This window comes from Melospiza melodia, chromosome 1 (genome assembly GCF_035770615.1).
Source record: "Melospiza melodia melodia isolate bMelMel2 chromosome 1, bMelMel2.pri, whole genome shotgun sequence".
NCBI classification, from domain to species: Eukaryota; Metazoa; Chordata; class Aves; order Passeriformes; family Passerellidae; genus Melospiza; species Melospiza melodia.
This window is the reverse complement of record NC_086194.1, coordinates 139259883-139280695: the sequence shown is the minus strand read 5'-3', so window position 1 is coordinate 139280695 and position 20813 is coordinate 139259883. Positions and strand designations below refer to the sequence as shown.

General features: G+C 39.9%; 2 protein-coding genes and 1 long non-coding RNA gene across 7 annotated transcripts in view; 1 reads left to right on the top strand and 2 right to left on the bottom strand.

Annotated features, from left to right (window-relative positions):
• The first annotated feature begins 1233 nt into the window (after positions 1-1233).
• On the top strand, positions 1234-4241 carry LOC134425272 (uncharacterized). The gene is made up of 4 exons (XR_010029626.1): positions 1234-1357; positions 2868-2978; positions 3449-3541; positions 3957-4241. It is a non-coding gene; the product is annotated as an uncharacterized LOC134425272 (long non-coding RNA).
• A 1044-nt stretch (positions 4242-5285) lies between these two features.
• On the bottom strand, positions 5286-16169 carry MCMDC2 (minichromosome maintenance domain containing 2). The gene is made up of 14 exons (XM_063169762.1): positions 14631-16169; positions 14414-14544; positions 14263-14322; positions 13750-13945; positions 12646-12768; positions 12373-12480; positions 10990-11118; positions 10241-10472; positions 8399-8604; positions 7928-8094; positions 7410-7586; positions 6560-6702; positions 5948-6057; positions 5286-5474 (listed from the first exon to the last, which is right to left on the bottom strand). Exons 1-14 carry the CDS (start codon positions 14728-14730, stop codon positions 5308-5310), a joined length of 2049 nt encoding a protein of 682 aa, XP_063025832.1. The 5' UTR covers positions 14731-16169; the 3' UTR covers positions 5286-5307.
• Positions 16170-18861: 2692 nt separating this feature from the next.
• Positions 18862-20813, bottom strand: part of SGK3 (serum/glucocorticoid regulated kinase family member 3) — a 55318-nt gene continuing 53366 nt past the window's right edge. For all 5 annotated transcript variants that reach the window (XM_063169713.1, XM_063169724.1, XM_063169733.1 and 2 more), the window contains 2 exons: positions 20248-20337; positions 18862-19790 (listed from right to left, as the gene is read on the bottom strand). In XM_063169713.1, coding sequence (XP_063025783.1) covers positions 19620-19790; positions 20248-20337 — 261 coding nt within the window. In that variant the 3' untranslated portion in view covers positions 18862-19619. The remainder of the gene's footprint in view (positions 19791-20247; positions 20338-20813) is intronic.

Sequence of the window (20813 nt, the reverse complement as noted above, 5' to 3'; positions counted from 1 at the left end):
GCAGGTGGTGGAATCACCATTCCTGGAGCTGTTCAAGGAAAGTCAGGAAATGCCACTTAGTAGGTTGATCAAACTGACAAGGTGGTGATAAGTCAAAGGAGATCAGTAGTCTTCTCCAACCTAGCTGAATTTGTAAGAATGAAAAATGCTTTAGCAATAAGAGCTAAAACCATGGAAAGTTATGAATGGATGGCACAGAGATTACATCTCAGACTCAAGCAAGCTGCAAGACCTGTATCAGTTTCTCATTGTACATGATAATATTGTGAATTTATAGATGTTGTCTTCTTTCTGCAGACTTTAAAATTACATTTAGGAAAAAGGGAAAACAAAAATACCAAAAATACTACCAAGAACAACTTTTGTTAAAAAAGTATGGTAAAATCTGGAGTTCTCCACAACCCCTACAGTTGTACAACTAAATATTGACAATGCTCTGCAGACAGCCAGAGAATCAGAGCAACAAGCACTGTAGCTACTTACTGTAGCTGTATCCCTAAGACTTTTTCAGCATTTTATGGAATTCTTACATGCCTGTTGGAACATGCAAAATTACAACAGCAGTTTTTCAGTTAAGAAGAGTTCCTCATATTTATGAGTGGGGATTTTTTTCCCTTCGAGACAGATTATTCTGCATCAGAATTATGCCTTTCCTTCCAGAAGACACCAGCTTAGGCAAAACGCTCCCTTCGACCAGGGCAGGAGCTTTTATCTTCTAGAAATTTACACAGCAGGATAACAACAGATTCTCTGAACCTGCTTGCTTCAAACCTGATGCTTGGTTCCAGTGCTACATTTCCTAAGAACAGTTAATATCCTCGTGTACCGAAACTGAAGAGTTAGGCATTTAACACTAGGAATATGCACGTGCCTAGGAACACAGCTGTAAAATGTTTACACACTGCTATCAAAAGCTGGCTTTCTTCATGGAGGAAGCTAAAAGATCTCGGCAAACATCGGTCACTGTCATCACAGCCGTTCCGTCGGAGGGATGGGACACGTGAATTTCCCGCGGCCACAGCAGAGGCAGGGATCTCCCCTCCGGGCAGCTCGCAGCCGGAACTCCAGCGGCGCCTGCGGACCCGGATCGTTTCCCTTCCCGTCCCAATCCCGTCCCTCCGGGCAGCTCGCAGCCGGAACTCCAGCAGCGCCTGCGGACCCGGATCGTTTCCCTTCCCGTCCCAATCCCGCCCCCCCGGGCGCTGTCCCCGTGTCCCTCTGCGCGCGCAGCCGGAAGGCGCCGCTCCCGCCCCGCCCCGGCGCGCCGCGTATTTAGCGGGATCCCGGCGGGAGTCGGCCTTTCCCTTTCCAACGGGCGCGGAACTGGAGCGGCTGCGCCTGCCCGCCTCTGTTCGGGGTGCGTGGATGGATGTGGCGGGGCCTGGCCGCGTCTGCGGGGCTCCCTTTGGCGGAGGAGCCCCAGGCGGTGGCTGGGAAGGGGAATGCCGGGGCGTGGGACGTGCCCGTGCCGATCCGTGGCTTGGGAGCCGTCCCGCCCTGCCCCGGCCTCGGGCGTGGGAGCGGCCGCCGAGTCTGATGAGTACAAATTGAAAGAGGGGAAATCTGGGTTGGGTACGGGAGGAAATTCTTACGGTGAGGGTGGCGAGGCCTCTGGAACGGGAAGGCTGTGAGCGCCCCAAGCCATGGTGGCGTGTAAAGCAGCCGGGCTGGATAAGGCCTTTAACAATCTGGTCTAGTGGGCGGTGTCCCTGCCCGTGGCGGGAAAGGCTTGGAGCTGGATGATCGCTATGGTCCGTTCCACACCTTTAACATTCTGAGGTTCCGTGGTCCCGCCATGTGGATCCGCAGCGATCCGTGTGGTTCCTCAGCCGCCTGACCCCCGCCGTGCTCCTTGGAGCAAGTCCTGCTCGGCACTCCAGACATGTGCTCGTCTGGAGCAGTCGAGTGATTTCTGCCCTTCTCAGAGGAATTAGAAATGGTCCCGGGTGGTGAATGTGGGAAATCGGGATTGTTTTGACATGGCAGGTCAAAGCAATGGCTGTAATCTCAGGAACTGCAGGGATGGTTTCAGGTGCTTTTCTAAACAGCCGGAGCTGTCACTTGAACTAGGAGGGATTGTCACGCTGCTGTGGCTGTGCCTGTGTTCCCCTGGGCGCTGGGGTGGCACGGTTCAAGCTGACACTCCAGCCACAGGATGCCCAGGAGAGCCGGTGCCGTGGGAGACGAGGTGGACCTAATTACTGAGTGCCACTTGGTGGCTACTTGCAGCTGTCTCTTGGCTCATCAAGTCTTGAAAGGAATGACAGCTTGGACGTTCAGAGACACTTGGTTTTGCTGACAGATCGTTTTCATCAGCAAATGCCTGTCATGATTCAAAAGATAAATTACCTTTTATTTTCCTTTAGGGAATTGGGCAAGGGCTGAGGTGACCCAGACTACGCCCTTGTTTGGGTTATAGGCACGGATCCAAACTGGTGGGGTCTGGCAGGGACAGGGCCCCAGGAGTATCAGCAGCCTCTGGGATAATGATCTCCTGCATTACAGACTGTGGTGTGAGTGCTGAGCTCAGTTCAACTGGTGGTACAACATCAGTGAGTTCCCCAGTGTCCCACATGAGCTGGGGTTAAAGGCTGTACCCTGCCAGGGTGCTCCTCTCCCCAGCCTGGCTGGCATTAGGAGCACTGTACTTGTTCTGCAATTAGTCATTGGAGCTTGTTGTATGAAAATGGTCATGTCTCTGCTTAACCTTGATCTCACCTGATGCTCTGTCCCAGGTAATTACAAGGAGAGCATGGGGTTCCTGTTTCTTGGACTGGCTTACTGTTCCCAAAGAAGTGTTAATGTTTTCTGCTGCTGGCTCAGCAATGGAGCTGTCTGAATCAAATATCTTCTTTTCATTGTTTTAGGCAAAAAGTGAAGGTCAAGATGAGTTTGTTGCTGGCTTTGGGAATCCTCAGTCTGGACTCTGCCATGCCTTGCAAGCAGAAAGATGCCACGTGAATTCTGGGGCTACAGAAGTAAGTCTTACTGTACTTATAGTAATCCATGCTGGCACTTCAACTGTGTCAATCTTGGAATATATTGCAAAGGGAAAGGTTGCTGTGGTAGTAAGATTCACCTGTAGAAAGATAATCAGCATCTGGGGCTTGAATGTAAGAAAAGGGGCTTGCATTTTTGTGCCCAAACAGCTGTTTTTCTCTTGGTTGTACTCAGTCTGTTTTGTGCTTAGCAGTTAAAATGAAGGCTCTACTTTACCTTATGGAAGTACAACTCCTGAGACAAACGGAACCAACTCCCTTGTATTTAGTACCTGGAAAAGCAGCCTTACACAGGCAGGAAACTGCTGGCATCGTGATGATACCCTTTGCCGTTTACCCAACTGAATGTTGTGATGAGCACTGTTGTATATCTGATGTGCCAGCTAATCAGTAGGGTTTTCCACTTTGATTTGCTCCTGTCATTTCTGATTGTATTTATTTTTTCCAAGGTTCTGTGACATCATATGACCACTTCCACTGTCTTCCAGCCTTGTGCCAGCAGGAGAGCCCATCCACGTGTGGAAGTGTGGGTGTTTAAGGAGGTCAGTTGCTTTTCTACTGTCACAGTGCTCAGACTCCTGCAGGCTGTACTGCCATCCAGGGAAGCCTGTACTGGCCATGTTGGCTACCATCCTTTCATTGTGGTACTGCTACAATTCTCCCAATTTGCAAGAGCTCATGGGAGAAACTGGGAAGAAGCAAGGATTAAATGTTGTGCTCTTTCTGCAGAAAACCCCTTAATATTGCTTCTCAAAACCAGTGATTTATAAAGGAATTCTATTTCAGTCTACCCTTAAAGAGTAATTTTTCTGGCATAATGATGAGACTTTTGCCGTTTACCCCTCTGAATGTTTTTTGATGTGTATCTTGAGATCTGAAATGCCAGTGAGGGTAATACCTTTGTGTAAGATTAATTAAGGGTACAGGAAACTAACTCATTATTGTTATTGTTCTTAGCTTGAAAACAGCAGCCTGGAAGGTGGAGTTCTAATGCACTTGGAAATGCTTCCATTGCCCTTCTGCTCGTCAGAAATCCTGCTTGGTTCCACAGTACAGCGGGGAGCAACTGTTGGCTGAAAATTAATAATCCTGGAATGAAGTTTGGGGTAGAGTGTCACTCTAGAAAGAGAAGCAGCCTTCTGGGCAGTCTGAAGACTTAGTATCAATTTTTGAGTGTATCAAATAAATGGATCCAAAGTGAATAAGGCAAAGATTAAAATGTGAGAAAAATAAAATTTTGGATTTGTTTTCAGTAGCTTATTTTTTAGTTGAGGCTATGGGAGCAGTAGCACTCTGATCCTGCTGGATGACATCCTGAGCATGAGTAACACAAGCCTTAATTATTCAGCTTGTTCAGATTTGACAGAAGTCTGGACAATTTTACTGCAGCCTTTTATTTAAGGTGTATCTCTTGGATGCAAGGCTTGCTGAGGATTATTGCTACTGCTATATCCTTACTAGGAAGATGAAACACAGGAAAGGCTGTAGCTGGGGAACCATAGGGTGCTCCAAAAAATCATCTCCTACCACATGTTCTTCATTTGTTTTTACAGTGATGTATACAGAGCTGAACTCATTCAGCTACCTGCTTACCAGGTTGTCTAATACTCTTTTACCTAACTGTAGCACTCTACTCTCCCCTGCAGTCTATATAAAATAATGTGGAAACACTGGGTTTTGCAGGTTGGGGTGGTTTGGTGGGGTTTTTTTGTAGGCATTTTTGTTTTGTTTGGAATTTGGGTGCAGGAGCATCTGGCATCCTTGTCTAATCTTGTGTTGCTGTAGTGTAAAAAAAAGACACAGAACATGAAGCAGTATGATAATACTTTTATACATTTCAAAACCCATACAACATGAGTAAGTAAAGACTGACTTAAACTATGAAAATAAGATTTTTAATGTTTTAAAAACTCCTTAACCCTTTTGGTGAGTGATACATTTGAAAGGAAGCAACAAGAAAAACTGCTGAAATGAAACATTCAATTCTGAACTGGTGGTTTAATTTATAGTTGTAATCTTATTAAAAATCCTGAATCCTAAATTACTCCTTGCTTAGCTGTTAATGGAGAGTGGTAGCCAGGAAGAGAATACAGCCCCCTGGTTGGGGCTGTATTCTGAAGCCATGGCTTTCCAGGATGAAGACATCCCTCCTGCATTCAAATAACTCAGGAAACTTGTAATTCAAGTCCTGTCAGCTATGCTTTATTCCTTGGTAAAACATCACTGAACTGTCTTCTGTTTTTAGTAATTCTGGATTTCTAACTCTAGCCTCTCAAAAAGCCAAAGCCTCAGGCTTTACTTAGAGTTTTTACTCTTCATTAGTGTTAATGTGAATTCCTGGGCTATAGGCAGAAATAAACTTCAGCAGTTGATGGTGGCACTGCATGAGGTAAATATCTCTCTGTTGCAGGGAGTTTTCATCACTGAGCTCAAATGGAAATACAGGATTTGGTGCCACACACAGTGGAGATGTGCCTAGGCAAAGAAGAAATTAAGCTGTAAGACTTGATATTTGCCAGTACTTCGGGGGAAAAAAGAGCTGTGATGCAAATTATATAGCAATGCAGTCCTAGATCATAATTGTTACCTTGCTTCCAAATCTGTGTGTGAACAAATAATGGCTGATGCTTAATAAACAAAAGAAGTCCAATGTTTTTTGCTTCCCCAGGGAGGGAAATCTGTCCTTGGTTTAACCTGAACCAGTGTTAGAAGAGCAGTGCCTTAAATAAACCGGTATGAAGGACAGACTTGGTGCTGGCCTGTGGGCTTATTACATGCAGCACTGAGACAGACTGACAGACTTCTCCAGTACCAGTCTTGAGCAGTGGAAGTTCTGGGTTTTGATTTGAAATTACCTGCTATTGCAATCAATGGATGTAGCATTTGCTCAGACTGGCAGATGTGACAGTGATGCACCCAAGGCTGAGGAACTGTTGTGCATTATTTACCATGTTTCAGGGTCAGCGATGACTCGAGCAACAAGACAGCAATCACTGCATCTTCCTCAAGTACTCTCTGCCTTAAACTGAGCTTGGCATGAGCCTTAGCCAGTGAAATCCTAAGAGATCAATAGAAGCATGTCAGAAATAAAAAATAACTGCAGGCATGAATGCAATGTGTACTACTCTGTATCAAGCACTTGTGTAAATTACGTTAACACTGGGGTGGCTTTTTTCATACTTCAGCTCTGCAGTTACACTTACCACTGACAAAATACATGTTATGCATGCTAAAAAGTGGAACTTAGCATGTTATCCATTAATACTTTTTTTCCTCCCATAATAAAGCTGTACATATTTAAATCCCTTTTTTTTCCAGATAACTTTATGAATTATATGCTTTGTAAATAGCTGGGGGTTTTTGTTTTCTTTTGCCTGGCAAAGTTGTTTGAATTTGGGTTTCTTGTAACAGTGTCAATATATAAAATAAATGGCATTCATAAATAGTAAGATTGTTTATGCTTGAACTTTTCAAAACATGAATCTTACGTAGCTTTTTATTAAACAAGCTCTTGAGCAGATTAGCACAGTTTCTCTTTGAAAATGGGAAGTAGGACATACAGAATTTTTAGAGCAGAGGCTGATAATGTTGATCCATGAATGGAATCTCTTCTCACCCTACGACTTGCAAGATAATAGCCCTGAATGAGACTTTCTGCTTCTGAGCTCAGTTCAACATGAAGATTCCTAGCAAACAAAATAAACTAGAGAGAGGGCATGAACTTTAAATATTTTACAGGAAAATAAGGAATTCACCTTTTTTCACATCTTTTAATATACCAGTGGCATAATAATACAGGCTGGACAATATATTCTACAAATAGCTTTACTAGTAAAGACAGTTGTCACCATTTGGCTATACTGAATAAGAAAAATATGAAGGATAATAATAAGGACACATCTTGGATAGTAAACAAAATTATAGAATAGTTTGGGTTTGAAGGGATCTTAAAGGTTATCCTGTTCCAACTTTACTCCAATGGGACACTTTTCACTAGACCAGGTGGCTCAGAGCCCCATTCAGCCTGGCCTTGTGAACACTTCAAGGGGGAATCATCTGTTAGTTATGCTACAGCTATAGACAATTTAATTAGAATTCAATGTTAACTTCTACTGGTGGTTGTAAACTTTTTGGTCAAAAATAGATACTGGAGATCTGTTCTTGTATGAATGTTAATATAGTATGTTTTCCAGAAATAAGCTCAAACTGTATTTATTACACTGACCCTTGTCAAGATCTGAAGCTGCTTTTGTCAATGATCCTAAGAATGCTAGTGGAAATATGGTGGGGGAAAGGGCAGAAAGTGAGTATTAAAAGTAAGCAGACAACAGAGAGAACTTTCTGATGCCAAACCCAGTGTGATATTCAGAAATATAATGCATTTCTAAATTATTGTGTGTAATTTGTTACCTCCTCATAATCCTGTGTTCTGAACTGCTGTGAAACTTTGTACAGCATGGCTTCAGGATGAATGGCTTTTTTCAAGGTGTGATGTACAACAGGAGAAGACAGGCGACAGGAAGGAAACTCATTGTAGATCAAAAGCCCAAAACCATCTACAAGGTTAACTGGAATCAAACTCACATCCTAAAGGAAAGATCCATAGAAAGAAAACATCTGTATCTTTATTTTGGGGGTTTGACTTGTAGAAGCATCACAGTGTTTTAGATCTGAAATATCCTATATCCACTTATACTGCAAGATTATCTAATGAATTACCTGTACGACTTGGTAAAATGTTGTTTGAATGACACCTACTTTTTTGGGAAAGCTATCTCATTTTAGAAGATACTTGATTTAAAGTTACTTAAGTTGTGACTTTCTGGGAACTCCTAACAAGTTTTATTGTTTTCATTATTTTATTGGTGGAAATAAACACCAGTGACAGCTATAGCACAGTTCCTCTCAGAACAAGGCATGTGCTTTACCATCTGTCCTATTAGAAAGTTCTCCTTTTGTATATGTTTCTTTGAGGAAGAGTCCACATCTACAAAGGACCAAAAGTTGGTCTGAACTGAAACAGTGACTTGTTGGTCAGCCTCTTCTCCATACTTCTTCCCAGGAATAAACACTGTTGTTGTTCTGCTCTCTAGCACTAGGATAAGACAAAATTCATCAGTTATGTGATGGATTGAGCTTAGCTATAATTCTAGTCCCACACACATCTGAATTCAGTCATGATTATGATTTTGCTGGATTGTTATGATTAATGAATGTCTGTAATGTAGCAGATTTAAGTTTACAGGACCTTGGCTTTTTTGTCCTTGTGTCGTACACAGACCCATTAAAAACAGAGTACATATTTTTGCAGCATTTGAGGGCCATAAGCTGGGGAGCAAATCTAGCCTTAAATCTGCATATTGTTTAGTTCTGTCCCCCCATTAGGAGTGGGAGATTACCAGACTGGAGAAGTTCAAGTTTATCCTTTTTATATGAACTCAAGTCTCCTATGTAACAGATGCCACCCTTGGCCAGCACAGCGCTGCAGGCTTGAATGCTGGCACTTCCAGTTCCGTGTTTATCTTTGGACACAGAAGGGAAAATGTCACTGGAAGGTGGGTGTCGTATGCCACGGGGCAGAAGACATAAGCTGTAATTCAGAAGCCTGGAGGATGAAATAATTCTGTCAGTCATAAATTGTTAAATTATTAACTTCTAAAAAAAACTTGGTAAGTATTAAGACTCAAAAAACAACAACAAAAAATCCTTAACATGAAACCAGCATCAAAACTACCTGTTTAAATACAAAAGGTTCAAGCCTGCTTTCTAACAGCTGCCATCAAGACACTTTCTTATGGATTAAACATGAGGCAATTCATGGGTTGCTGAAGTAAATCCTAGGAAATCAAAGATACCTCACCATTTAACCCCACATTGTTAACTCCTCTTTTCATTCTACAGAAACTTTTCCAGTGATTTAAAATTTTAGAGGATTAGTAATTCTGGCCATCTGGGAAAAATGAAAAGGCTGGAACTTATAAGCTCTGCCTTCCTGAGTTACACACTCCCTTCCAATTCTTTTGGAGAAAGAGGGTATAAAAAATCTTTTTCATCCCCTGTACTATGTTCTTTGGCACAGAGAGGTTGCAAATTGTCTGTCTGGTTCCACAATCAATGCTTCTTAATGATTTTAAGATGTCAGAGCCTGGTTTGCCCCACTGTTATGACCTGGGAGAAAATTACTAATTAAAATTAGTAAGAATTAGTAACTAGGTTATTGCAGCCATGGAAATATGTAGGAAATGCCTACTTTGACAGGCTGCTGATAGTGAACACTGTGCTAATGCAAAATAGTACAAATTACAATATCAATCATGATTTACAATGTGCAACTGTTTAAATATCAACCAGATGTTTTGATTCTTAAAACACAGAACTGCTGTTTGTCTTAAGAAATCTTAACCTGTGAAAAAAGAAATCTTGCAGTTCAGGTTTTTAAAAATTTGAACTAGTTCCTACAACTGTTAAATTTTTAAAAGGTCAAAGTTTTGGGATGTTTTCCACAACAAAATATATTAGTGAATTGGTTGAATAAATTCCAAATGAAAATAAAATTCATGCCCCTTTCAGAGATCTTGAGTTATGACAGGAGAAAGTGATTTTGTTTAAATTAGTGTAAATCTGAGCATATTGCACTTTTCTGCAGTGCATGTAAGATTATATCAACAGTTTATTATTGCATGAATAGGTAAATACATAAAATGCATAGTGAAAAATATTTAAAGGCAACAAGCAGCAGATTTATTATGTGTAAAGATGCATGTGAATTCTAATACCTTATTTGAATGGTTTTTATGAAAAAGAGATAAAAATGTAAGTATCTATTTATACATTGGTTATTTATTCAAAAGGCTGATAGCTGGAAATCAGTGATGAGAGAGCTTACACTGACACAAGGTTTGAAAAGTTGAGCCCTTTGTTTTTGTTACCAGCTTCTGGGACAGCCTTCAGTTTTGGTTTTAGAGGAATGAGCTTTTATCTGAACTCTGCAAACCAGTGCTGGTGTTAAATTTTTACAGTAATCTTATGAGTGTTTTCAGAAGTTTTATAATTAATGAAGTTCTGATCTAGAGTTATCATGTGAAAGAAAAATGTCCAAGGGATAAAAATTGAGTATTTAACTAAGTTGGAGCCTTGTATATTCTTTTAAAATAAAGTCTGTAGCTTTTCCAATCCTATTATCTTTAAAAAGACTAGATTTTAAATTCTAATTTCTGTGGAAAAAAAAAGAATCTCTTTACCTGTCAATTACTAGTGGGTCACTTGTCATAATCAAGAGATCCAGATAATCTGAATTTTCTTTTTCACATGTCTGTACTAGACTCAGCAATATTGCAAGTTTAAGAGTATTGTAAGTGCCTGGTGGAACAACTTGAGAAGCAAAGATGTTGGCCAGGACAGCAGTAAACCTCCAGCATGAACTTGAAGTCAGTGAGAGCACATACTTAAAATTCTCACTGACAAAAGAAGGACCTAATGGAAACAAAGTACAGGTGAACAAACACATTGAAGAGACCCATGCAGGTAAGTCAGAACAAATCACCATTGGAGTCTTCATACAAAAAACTTACCAAGAACAAATATATCTTTGTATTAAGCACAAACTCAGAATGTAAGCATCTGACACTGTTAATTTTACTTCTAAAAAGGTGGCAGACATGATCTGTTAGAACTGATGCAATAAGAAAGGAAAAACAAATTGAAATATCAGGTTCATTTTATATGATTACAAAGTACTTTCCAATGGACAGAAGATGGAAAGAAAAGTTGAAGAACTACTACATAATTAGGGAGTTTCTCAATGCATGGAAAGCAGGCAAAAGCAGATACTCTCAAATAACAGCAAGTACACATTTGAGGCTATAAGAGGAAAGTCCCTGAGTAGTTTTGTACTCTGGACCTCAGATAATAAAAAAATGTACCAATTATCAAGATTTTTTTCTAGGAGATTTTCCAGGGTTTAAGTCAATTTTTAATGGAACTTTCTTACCATTTGGTTTATAGAGCTGCACACTATTGACTTCTATACATGCAGTCATTTGTAGGCCATTTTGTACACAAGCTGGAATTCCTATAATCCTGTAGTGGTTTCCTATTGTCATTTTATTGGCCAGTTCATCTGCAAATAATAAAAAAACTAAGTGCAGGGGGGCAAAGCTACAGATATGTTAAGGCATAAAAACAGTTTTAAAGATATGGTCAGAAAACTTCTACACATTCTGAACATTTGATTTTATGATTTAACATTGGCAGAAAACAGCAGGAGGCCAGATCGATAATGGACTAGAATAAAATGAAACATACAATTTTAATTATTTAGTGCAAAAGATAAGGAAGCCACACCAGGTTAGGGAAAATAGATTTCATGAAAAAGAAAATGGACAATGCATTTAGTCCTGCATTGAAAAGAAAATGAGGAATTTTTGCAAGTACATTTCCTATTCTAAAGTTTGTGACCATTATCAGTCGCTATCCTATTAAATGTCGGAGAAAAACCCCAACACAATAAAAAGGAGATACAAACTACATAGATTTCAAAAAGACCCACAAATAGCTTTGTGAACCTTTATATTCTTGTGCACCTTAGGAAACCAAAGCCCACTTATTTTTTTAAAATGAGAATTAGATCCAACCAGATCTCAATCTCAGCCTGAGAAACACTGTAACCACACTGAGCACTAGAGCCAGCAGAAATTTACTGCACACAACTCTCAGTATCTTGACCATAGACTGTTCTATAAATTTTTATTATAATTTTAGTACTACTAGTTCTTTCTATTTAGTTTTCAATAAACGAACCATAGAATTCCCTAGACTTTTAGAATGGATGAGGATTTTTGTTGCTTGTCTTTGTGTTTGTTTGGGGTACTTTTAAGAATTCATGGAAGTATGTTGCTGAGTTGTGATTTTAGTTGGATATTAATATTAGAAATCATTTAATGTTTGTGATGGAGGTAGAGGTAGTAGAAGCCAAAAATCCTGCTGGAATGTGGAAAACAGCTAGATTGAGTAAGGATGTTAAATATACATGAAGTTAGTCCAGAACAGCATGACTAAAGGAAGTAGAAAGAAGGAAAAAAACAAGCAACAGTTGTAGTAAGACACTGCTGAGCTGGGCAGGGGATTTTAATTAAATGGAGGTGTAAAAGTGACACAAGAATTTTGTTATTTACACTCTGCAATCACCTGTGCACACTGCTTTGTCACCTAGCTTCTTTTTATCAAATTAAGGGGGAGAGGTACAGAAAGAACTGCAATACAAATAATAACTTTCACCATTTTAGCAAACAAAACAAAAATGAGCTACAATTGCAAGGGGTTCTTATAGATCAATTCTAAAACATTTTTGACGGAACTCCAAAGTTCAGCTTACCTCTCAAGAACAATGTAAATGCCTGAATCCTAAAATGTGATTTATCAATGGAATATCCTTTCAAAGCATTCAGAATTTTAGCATCAATCATTTCAACTATTTGTTTATCTTTCAAAAAAAGGCAAAGAAAAGGGTTAATTCTCTTGAAAACATCTCTTTTTAAAGGACTGGTGTATTTTAAGTGGGCTTTTCCCACTTAAATATTTTGTTTACTTATTATATAACAGAAGTAGGAAACTACCAGATCTAAAAGTAAGATTACATAGATCCTACCACCAAGTACTCTAAATTTCATGTCTTCCTGCAGTGGTGAGGAACACAAGCTACAAACAAAATCAGTCCTCACTGTAGCAGACTCTGTAGCTCCAGGGCAATGCACTCTGATGCACCTAAACCCTAAAAAAAAAAAAATTACCAACCATCTAAAAGGAGGGCATAGTTCTAGTTTTAAATTTCCCAGGGAGAACAGAAGCAATTAAAACACTGGACCGTGAAATTCTAAATTTATTATGTATTTCTTCAGATGAGCCTCCCTTACACACGGCACTAAAATAACCCATGTGATTTATCGTGTTTGGCCACGAGATGGCAGTTTCCCACTGCACATTCCCAAGACGAACAGCTTGGCCGGGCTTTCTTGGGGAGCGAGCCACTGCGGCTTCTGCCTGCCGTGGGAATGACATGGGATATGGATAGTTACTATTAGAGGGACGTGTTCTCGTAAAGATGTCTGGGTGACTTAATCTGCTGACTCCAAACTCTGGGATTTTGCATCTCTTTTATAACTGTATGGACTCTCTTACAGAAGAAGCAAAAAACAGCCTTAAAAGTACTTAGGGCCTCTCTCTGCAAAGTACAAGCAGTTCAGTGATACTCCTCAAAGCAGTAGTTCCACAGAAGTCAACTACTCATCCAAGCACCACTTGTTCTATGCTAGAAGCATTTGACAGCCACTTAAACGTATTGTCCTGTGGTGGTTTTTCATAGACAGTTTCCAAGAAAAAGGTATGTGACTAGTTTAGCTAATTTACTTTTAAGATATTTTATTGTTATTTAAGATATTTAAGTATTATGTTATTTAAGATATTAAAGATATTCAAGTTATACAAGTGGCTTATGTTTTCTCCTACATACTATCTTCAGCATTAGAAAAAGGGATTGCTGGCATAGCTGTTCTTCCAAAACATTTAATAATGCTGAGCAAGTCCACTCCTTTCAATTAACAAAAGTCCTGCTGTGTTCATTACAAAAATGTATGCACATGCAATAAAACTATATAGGAAAATACCTTTGTTAGGCTAGGTTTTAATGTCTTATTATCAAATTTATTTAAAAGCTTTTGAAATAGTACAGATTAATTTTTATAATTTTTACTACCTTCAGAGAATGGACAGGTTTCCTCAGTACAAAGAAATCTTGCTCCTTGTGTGTATTTTGTTACAGTTCCCATTGCAATCACTATCCCTTCAGACATATAAAATCTTTGAGATGTGTAATTAAAGGGATATGCAGAAAGACTCAGAACATAACTCGGTAAAGGTGGCAAATGTGTTGGTTTCAGCAATATACTGATCTAGCAAGAGACACAATACATTAATATAAAAACATATTTTTATTTAAAACTGCTTTACTTTTTATGGACAAACACACAATGTCATACATAACTGGTAAAAAATTCAGAAACACATGAAGAGTAACTAGGTTTCATATTAATTCATCTCACAATTGCAATGTGGTAGGGTGAGACTTCCAGCTCAATTTAAATTATTAATAATTTAAATAATACTGCAACCAAAGGGAAAATGAAAACTTAATACAACAGTATTTGCAAATATTTTACTATACTTAGAAGATTCAAGATCTAAATGGAGAAAACCAATGGAGACTCACCTGGGCTTCTGTCTGCAACTGTTCAATTAATGATAGTGTCTTAATAGCTACAAAGCATACCTGTGATGGAAAAATAACTTCATTTAAGAAAGGAAAATCTTGTTAAAATTTAGAGGATGCACTTTTGCCTATTCATCTGTTATGCACTTACTGACTGAAAAATCTGTGCAGCTTGTAAGGGATTATGAAGAATATAGTTTCCAAGAGTTGCATCCAATTCAGCAATGTCAGAAGGATTGATTGAAATAATGAAACGATAAACAGCATAACTTTGTTTTGAGTCTGTAAGAGCAAAAAGTATTTTAAAATAATGGATTTGTTAACATAACATTATGTATCAATTCAACAGACTATGTATTAAGCAATACCATTATATTTTTTGCAATCATGCACGAATTTCTGAAGGCCACCACTCCTGTCAAGGTAGACAAGGATAACTTCCCTCATTTTCTGTATTTCAGGATCCATCTTCCAAGATCTTTGCACACTTTATCCAGCTGTGGGAATAAACTATGAAGAAATGATGGTAGCACTGGCCATGCTATAACAGTAATAATAAGGGTACATACTAACAAAGCCACACAAAATTAAAATAGTCTCTTTTTGTAGCTAGGCAGTTCTTGAAGGATTTTAAAAATTCAGTTCAAAGCTCTTTCCAATGACTGACACATACTTTGTTTCTAGAGTAAATTTCTGAAGAATGCTCTAGTGTTTTCATTTCCTTGGTGAATTATTTCACTCTCCTAATTCCCTAACCCATGAAATTAAAGTCTCTGTTTAATTTAACCTCCCCTATAGATTTTATAATCAGTCTATCAAGAGTAAGACTTAAAATTTTATCTCCCTTATTTGAGAAGTCTGTCATAGCTGTTAAAAGTGTGAAACTGGGCAACATCCCTTTTCTTAAAATCTGACTTTCCTACCCTGCTGTGATCTCCTGTAGCATCTACTTAAGGTGCTGATCTTGCACTTACTTCCATGCATGTACACAGATGTTCAATTCTGATTCCCATTGGCAAAGCTCTAACAACTACAGTTTTGGTTTGGAGGCTGATCTTGCTCTTTAGTGCGGTTTTCATTGTGTATTACCCACATCTCTTTCTATTTTTTTTTTTTTTTAAGAGCAGAGTCTTGTACCACGAAGCACTACTTTGCAGAATTTAGAAGGAGAATTACTAAGGCCAAAATATGGTTCCGGTATATATGCATTTGTTTCAATGTCTTTCATGTTTTCTTTGGCGAAATGTCCATCGTTGTCTCTGTAGATGACCAATATGAAACAACACGCGAATCTTCAAAAATAAGACTTACCTACCTGGTTAAGGATAGGACATGGAATTACTGAGCTGATGAGGGATCAAAGCTCACAGCATATGAGAGATTCCCTGTAGGAATGCACAGAAATTACTTTGGGAGGACAAACAGATCAACATCCAAGGGAAGTAACCAGATTCCAGCACAAATGCAGTGTGGCAGCAGCATAAACCCCGTGGCCTGAGACCTGTACACTGTGGGCTGAAACGTGTTTAATGCCTGAAGTAACAAAGGCACAAGTTAAATGACAATTTATAATATGGATTCCCCCCCATAAAGAGTAATCTTTGGGATTACTCCTGCACGATTACTATTCCATCCCTTGAAATATTCAGCAAGAAGGGGTTAAAGAAATGTACACACATAGATCCACTGTAAATCCCTGGATCCTGTGTTACCCGGGCTGGACACGCAGGACACCACATATGATAGGAAGGACTGAGCTATGGCCCCGCTCACTGGGCACTGAGCAGTTCGGAAAATAAGGCCTGACCAGGGTGATTGATGATGGTGTTCACCAGTGCCCCACGGCCAGCTAACCCCACTCCAGGTGCGACTCGGCCCATCAACTCCTGCCTCGCTTCAGCTTCCAGGCCACCCCTGCCTCACAGACCTCCAAATCAGCTGTTCACCAGGCTTCCTGCGCCCCGTCCTCCCCCGGCGCTGCCGGGTCTGCAGCAGCGGGCACCGCCGGGTCGGCAGCAGCGGGCACCGCGGGGCCCGGGCTGCCCTCAGCCCCCGGGGCCGCTCCCTGTGCCCGCGGCGGAGGCAAGGCCGCCCTGTACGGCCCGGCAGCGGCGGGACAGCGCTCCCAGAGCCGCCCTCTCAGCCCCTCAGCCCGCGGCGCGGGGAGAGCCGCGGCCCGCAGGGTTCGGCCGCGCAGGGGCAGCGACCGCGCTCAGTGCGAGCCCTCAGGGAAGGCAATTCCCAGCCCATCCCACACCCACAGCTGCCCCAGCCCCGCGGCCACCGCCGGGACTGGAGTCTCGGCCCCACACAGCTCCTGTCTTCACCCTCGGGCAGGGCACTGGGCACGGGACATGGCTCTGTCAGCGTGCAAAGCACTGCGGCAACCTACTTACAGAACCATTGTCTCTCATCAATACACATTGCATTTTTACTGTTGCCTTTAGCATGGCAGGCACTCCCAAACTTAGATCTCCGGGAGAGACCTCTGAACTCTTTTTGTGTCGTATTTGAGTTCACATTTTTACAACCATCGTGCTTTTCAGTCAGTCCATCTTTCCTACGCTCTCTCCTTCCCCTCCTCAGGCCGAGAGATTGGAGACCACAGCAGCAGCACGGAGAAAGGCTTGCTCCTCATGGAGGGCTTCGGCTCCATCTCTGCAAGGGGAGTAACAATCAATCCCCTTCTGCTCCAGACAGGCAGAACAAAAGCCCAAAAGCCCAAATTTTGCCTCCCTCTATTACCAAAAGAGGAAAGGAGTAGCACAGGTGGTTCCTGTGCAGGTCCACTCTCCTCTCTAGGCTTTACCACCTCTTTCAGGTATCACTTGCCAGAGCTCGGCCTTGTTTGAGGCAGCTACAACACCCCAAACACACGAATTACTTGGAAACCATCCTCATGGGATGCACAGAGATGTGGAACAAGAGCACTGGGTACAGAAATACCGTGAGGTTTTATTGCCTGATGTTAAACAGTCTGTTAACCTTTAGTTCAAAGAACTTAAGTACTTCATTCACACTTTGCCAAAAAGGCAGACTCTGCGAAGGAAAAAGCTTAATAAGCAATTTTAAGGTGCTCTTCCAAAAATAACTTCAACCGCCACACTATTTTTTAAGAACTGCTGAATTCTGACCAAAAAAAAAAAAAAAAAAAAAAAATCAAAACCCAAAAAAACAACAATAACAAAACTCTTCATCCAGCCAGGCAGCTAGGTATGAACATCTTAGAATTCAAGGCAAAAATTAAAAAGGGTGCTAGTTCCAACAATAATTTCTGAAGTATTTACTCTCCTTCCCATCCACTTGCCATAAAGAGAAGGTAGTTACAGTAGCCACATAATTACACAATAATTTCAGGAGCATACAGACTAAAAATTCAGTACAAAAATGGATACTTCCTTTCATACCACCAATTTGTTTCCCAATTCATTAGCAAGCCATGTTAAAAAAACCAAAACCAAAACACAAAAACCAAACAAAAAATCAACCAACCAACCAACCAACACAAAAACTCAAAAACCAAAACAACTGACAACCGCCTCCCCCCACCCCCAACCAAAAACCCCAGGGCTTGTACTTCTAAATTATATTAATGCCGAAGAAACTAATCACATACTTGTTGGTTGTCCTGAACAGCTTTTTTCAACCCATGCAGAAGAGAACTATGGAAAATAAGCCAAACCACCATTCTGCTCCCACAAATGATACAGTTCCTTCCTTCCACCCCTGCCAGTGTAAATTCTTACTTTTTACCCAATCACTCCTTCCAAAACCTCATGTAGCAACTGCTAAGCGTCACTTAACCACTGTGCAGGAGACTGTGCTCTAGGAGATAAGCAATGAATCCTGTTTTACTTTCCACTTTTCTAATGTATTGACAAAACATTTATTTCAAAAGACTTATGATTTGATACTCTCTCCCCCTAGGTTCACAATTTCTTATCAGATCTGGACGCTGTATATTTATTTTAGCTGCTTTTTTTGCCAAAACCAAGGTGACTTAGATACTGAAATTTATGTAATATTCATTCAATTTATGTATCATTATGATGCATCAGTATCTAACCAGACTTCTCTCAAATCAAGGCATTTAACTGAATCTATTTGTGAACAAAAAACACTGAACATTTTTGGAGTAACAGACAAAAATAAGTTGTTATTTACAAGTAATATATATAATAAAACTACCACCATTATATGCCTTTTATACACTGTAACTGCAGTCAATTTTTGCATTGTTTAAAAAAAATTTCCTTAAACAGAAATTGTTCAGAATTATGTTTGTCCATACACGTGTATGTTATGAGAAATACAATAGCTTTTCACATTTTTTAAATTATCAGTGTAATTTACATTTTCCCCCCAATATCAAGTGAAAATTTTAAAATGGTGCAAACTGAAACACAAAGACAAGTAGCTATGAGCGCTGAAATACAATTAATTTGGAACATAAGAGTGTTTTAAACTACCAATCTGTGAGAAAAATCCCTAATATTTGGCATGATCATCTTACCACCCACCCCCAAAATGTCAAAGCTAATTGACTTACTTTTAAAGTAACCATGATTATTGCATATTAGATCTTTGGAGAAGCAGAGCTTTAACCAAAAATATTTTTAATGTAGTTGAAATATAGACATACTTAGCTTAGGGAAGAAAGAAAAGCAGAAGACGTAATAAGTAATGTTATCAAATCAATCCAGTTAATTTTTTCTGTCCTTGCTTTGAGTAATCCCCCATACCTCAGATAATCCAGTTGAGTGAATGGATACTCCAGCAAGTACAAGAGCAACAATCCAGTTTTATGTGACCAAGTTTTCATTCTGAGGAAGTTCTTTAAGAATCTTGGTCCTCAACATGTATCATTTAAGTGCTGACAGGTAAATTAACACATATTCCAAATTGCTAACAGGGAAAACATTTACCTTTTTTTAAACCAGGATATACAAAAGACAATTTGCATAGTTACAATTCAAGCACAAAGTCACTGTAAATAAGTACAAAAGCATTTATAAATTTACTAAATTTGCTGCTGTTTGTGCCAGTCAAATTAGATAGGTATGAATGTAAACTCGAAGGGATTGAGGAGAACAGTCAGTGTTTTTGTTTAAAAAATACATAGAGAATGCTTTTTAAAGGTTTTAAAAAATATTTTCTGCAGCAGGAACAAACAGTTCAAACCCCAAAGAAAGCCATCCAAAATGCCCAAATTCTTCCTATACAGCAGAGAAAGTTTGTTCATAGGTTTCAAACCTACATACAAGACGAGGCACTATTTACGCTATTTTGGAATGTGTCCATACCCTAGCATTTCAGTCCAAGCCAAGACTTCCAAACCACTCTTTGCTTTTAAGTCCCTAGGAAAACCCATCTTCAGAAGGTGGTGCGTAAGAAAATCCAACAAATGCATCATCTGCCTCTAGGACACTGGCATTAACAATGTTGTAGTCAGAAGAAACACAAACTGAGTATGGGACCATTTCTTCTGTGAACACTGCATCAAAATTCCCAATATCGTCTGGTCCAACCTAGAGAACAGAAGGATCTGTCAGTTATCAAATTAATACAGTGTTTTGAAGTTGTCCTTGTCCTTGAGATTCCAAATTTAACTCTCAAAGCTATCTATTTTGTTGTTATATTCTATTGAAGTAAATAAATTTAAGGAAGCACATCACTCTGTCTCTGAAAATAGGTATTAAAGAGCTGGGTATTTTTCATTGAGATTGGAGTTTTGACCAAACCCTATATTCTTAATGATCCAATAAACCTAAAAAAATATGAAAAAAGTGTCTCTTAGGGATATTAGCTCAGTTGGTTAGAGCATGGTGCTAGAAGCACCAAGTTTATGGGTTCAGTCCCCATATGGGGCATTCATTTAAAAGCTGGACTTGATGATCCTTGTGAGTCCCTTTCAACTCAGAATATTCTGTGATGTGTGATCTGAGACGCAAACACTACCACCATCACCACTCCCCAGGCACCTACCACATTAGGATTAAATGGTGGTGGAATCTTCTTCTGAAGAAGATCAGTCCAGCTGAGAGATTCAAAGAACGGGTGCTTCTGAATTTCAAGCTGTAGCAAACAAAGATTTTAGACATTTCATAACTCCATCCTGTGCATCGTAGTAAACATTACTTCATACTACATGTACATAGGCAAGTTCTTATGTGCACGTCCTTATCAGTTTGTTTATTCACAATTTACTTTGCAATAAAAGTTGTAGTCGGCAAAAACAGCAATTAAAATCTGTGAGACTGCCTCTATAAACAGTTTTCCTTATAAAATCATACTTTCTGCTTTTAAGCCCTAAAATCAACAACCCTGAAGTCTACTCCAGAACAAGAATGTCTTCTGTTGATATCTGTTCCTGCCTTAAAGTTTTGTTAGTTTTTGTAAAGCACATCACAGTCCGAGAAGCAGCTGCTTCAACAGCTCTGCAATATACTTACTATTCAAGAAGCAGCAAACAGCTATGCTAAATCCTTGCATCTCGCTCAGTTACAAGGTTCACAGACTAACATGAGGACTGCAAACCAAAGACTACAAAG

Bases quoted from the DNA above. Each gene is read 5' to 3' on its own strand.
- MCMDC2 (XM_063169762.1), bottom strand. From the start codon at position 14,730: ATGGATCCTGAAATACAGAAAATGAGGGAAGTTATCCTTGTCTACCTT. The intron at 12,769-13,749 runs GTAGTAAAAATT...TTTTTTTTTTAG, and splicing joins AACCTGTCCATTCTCTGAAG to GGTTTAGGTGCATCAGAGTG. The intron at 6,703-7,409 runs GTAACAAATTAC...CCCTCTCTCTAG, and splicing joins GAACACAGGATTATGAGGAG to TTTATTTTGTTTGCTAGGAA.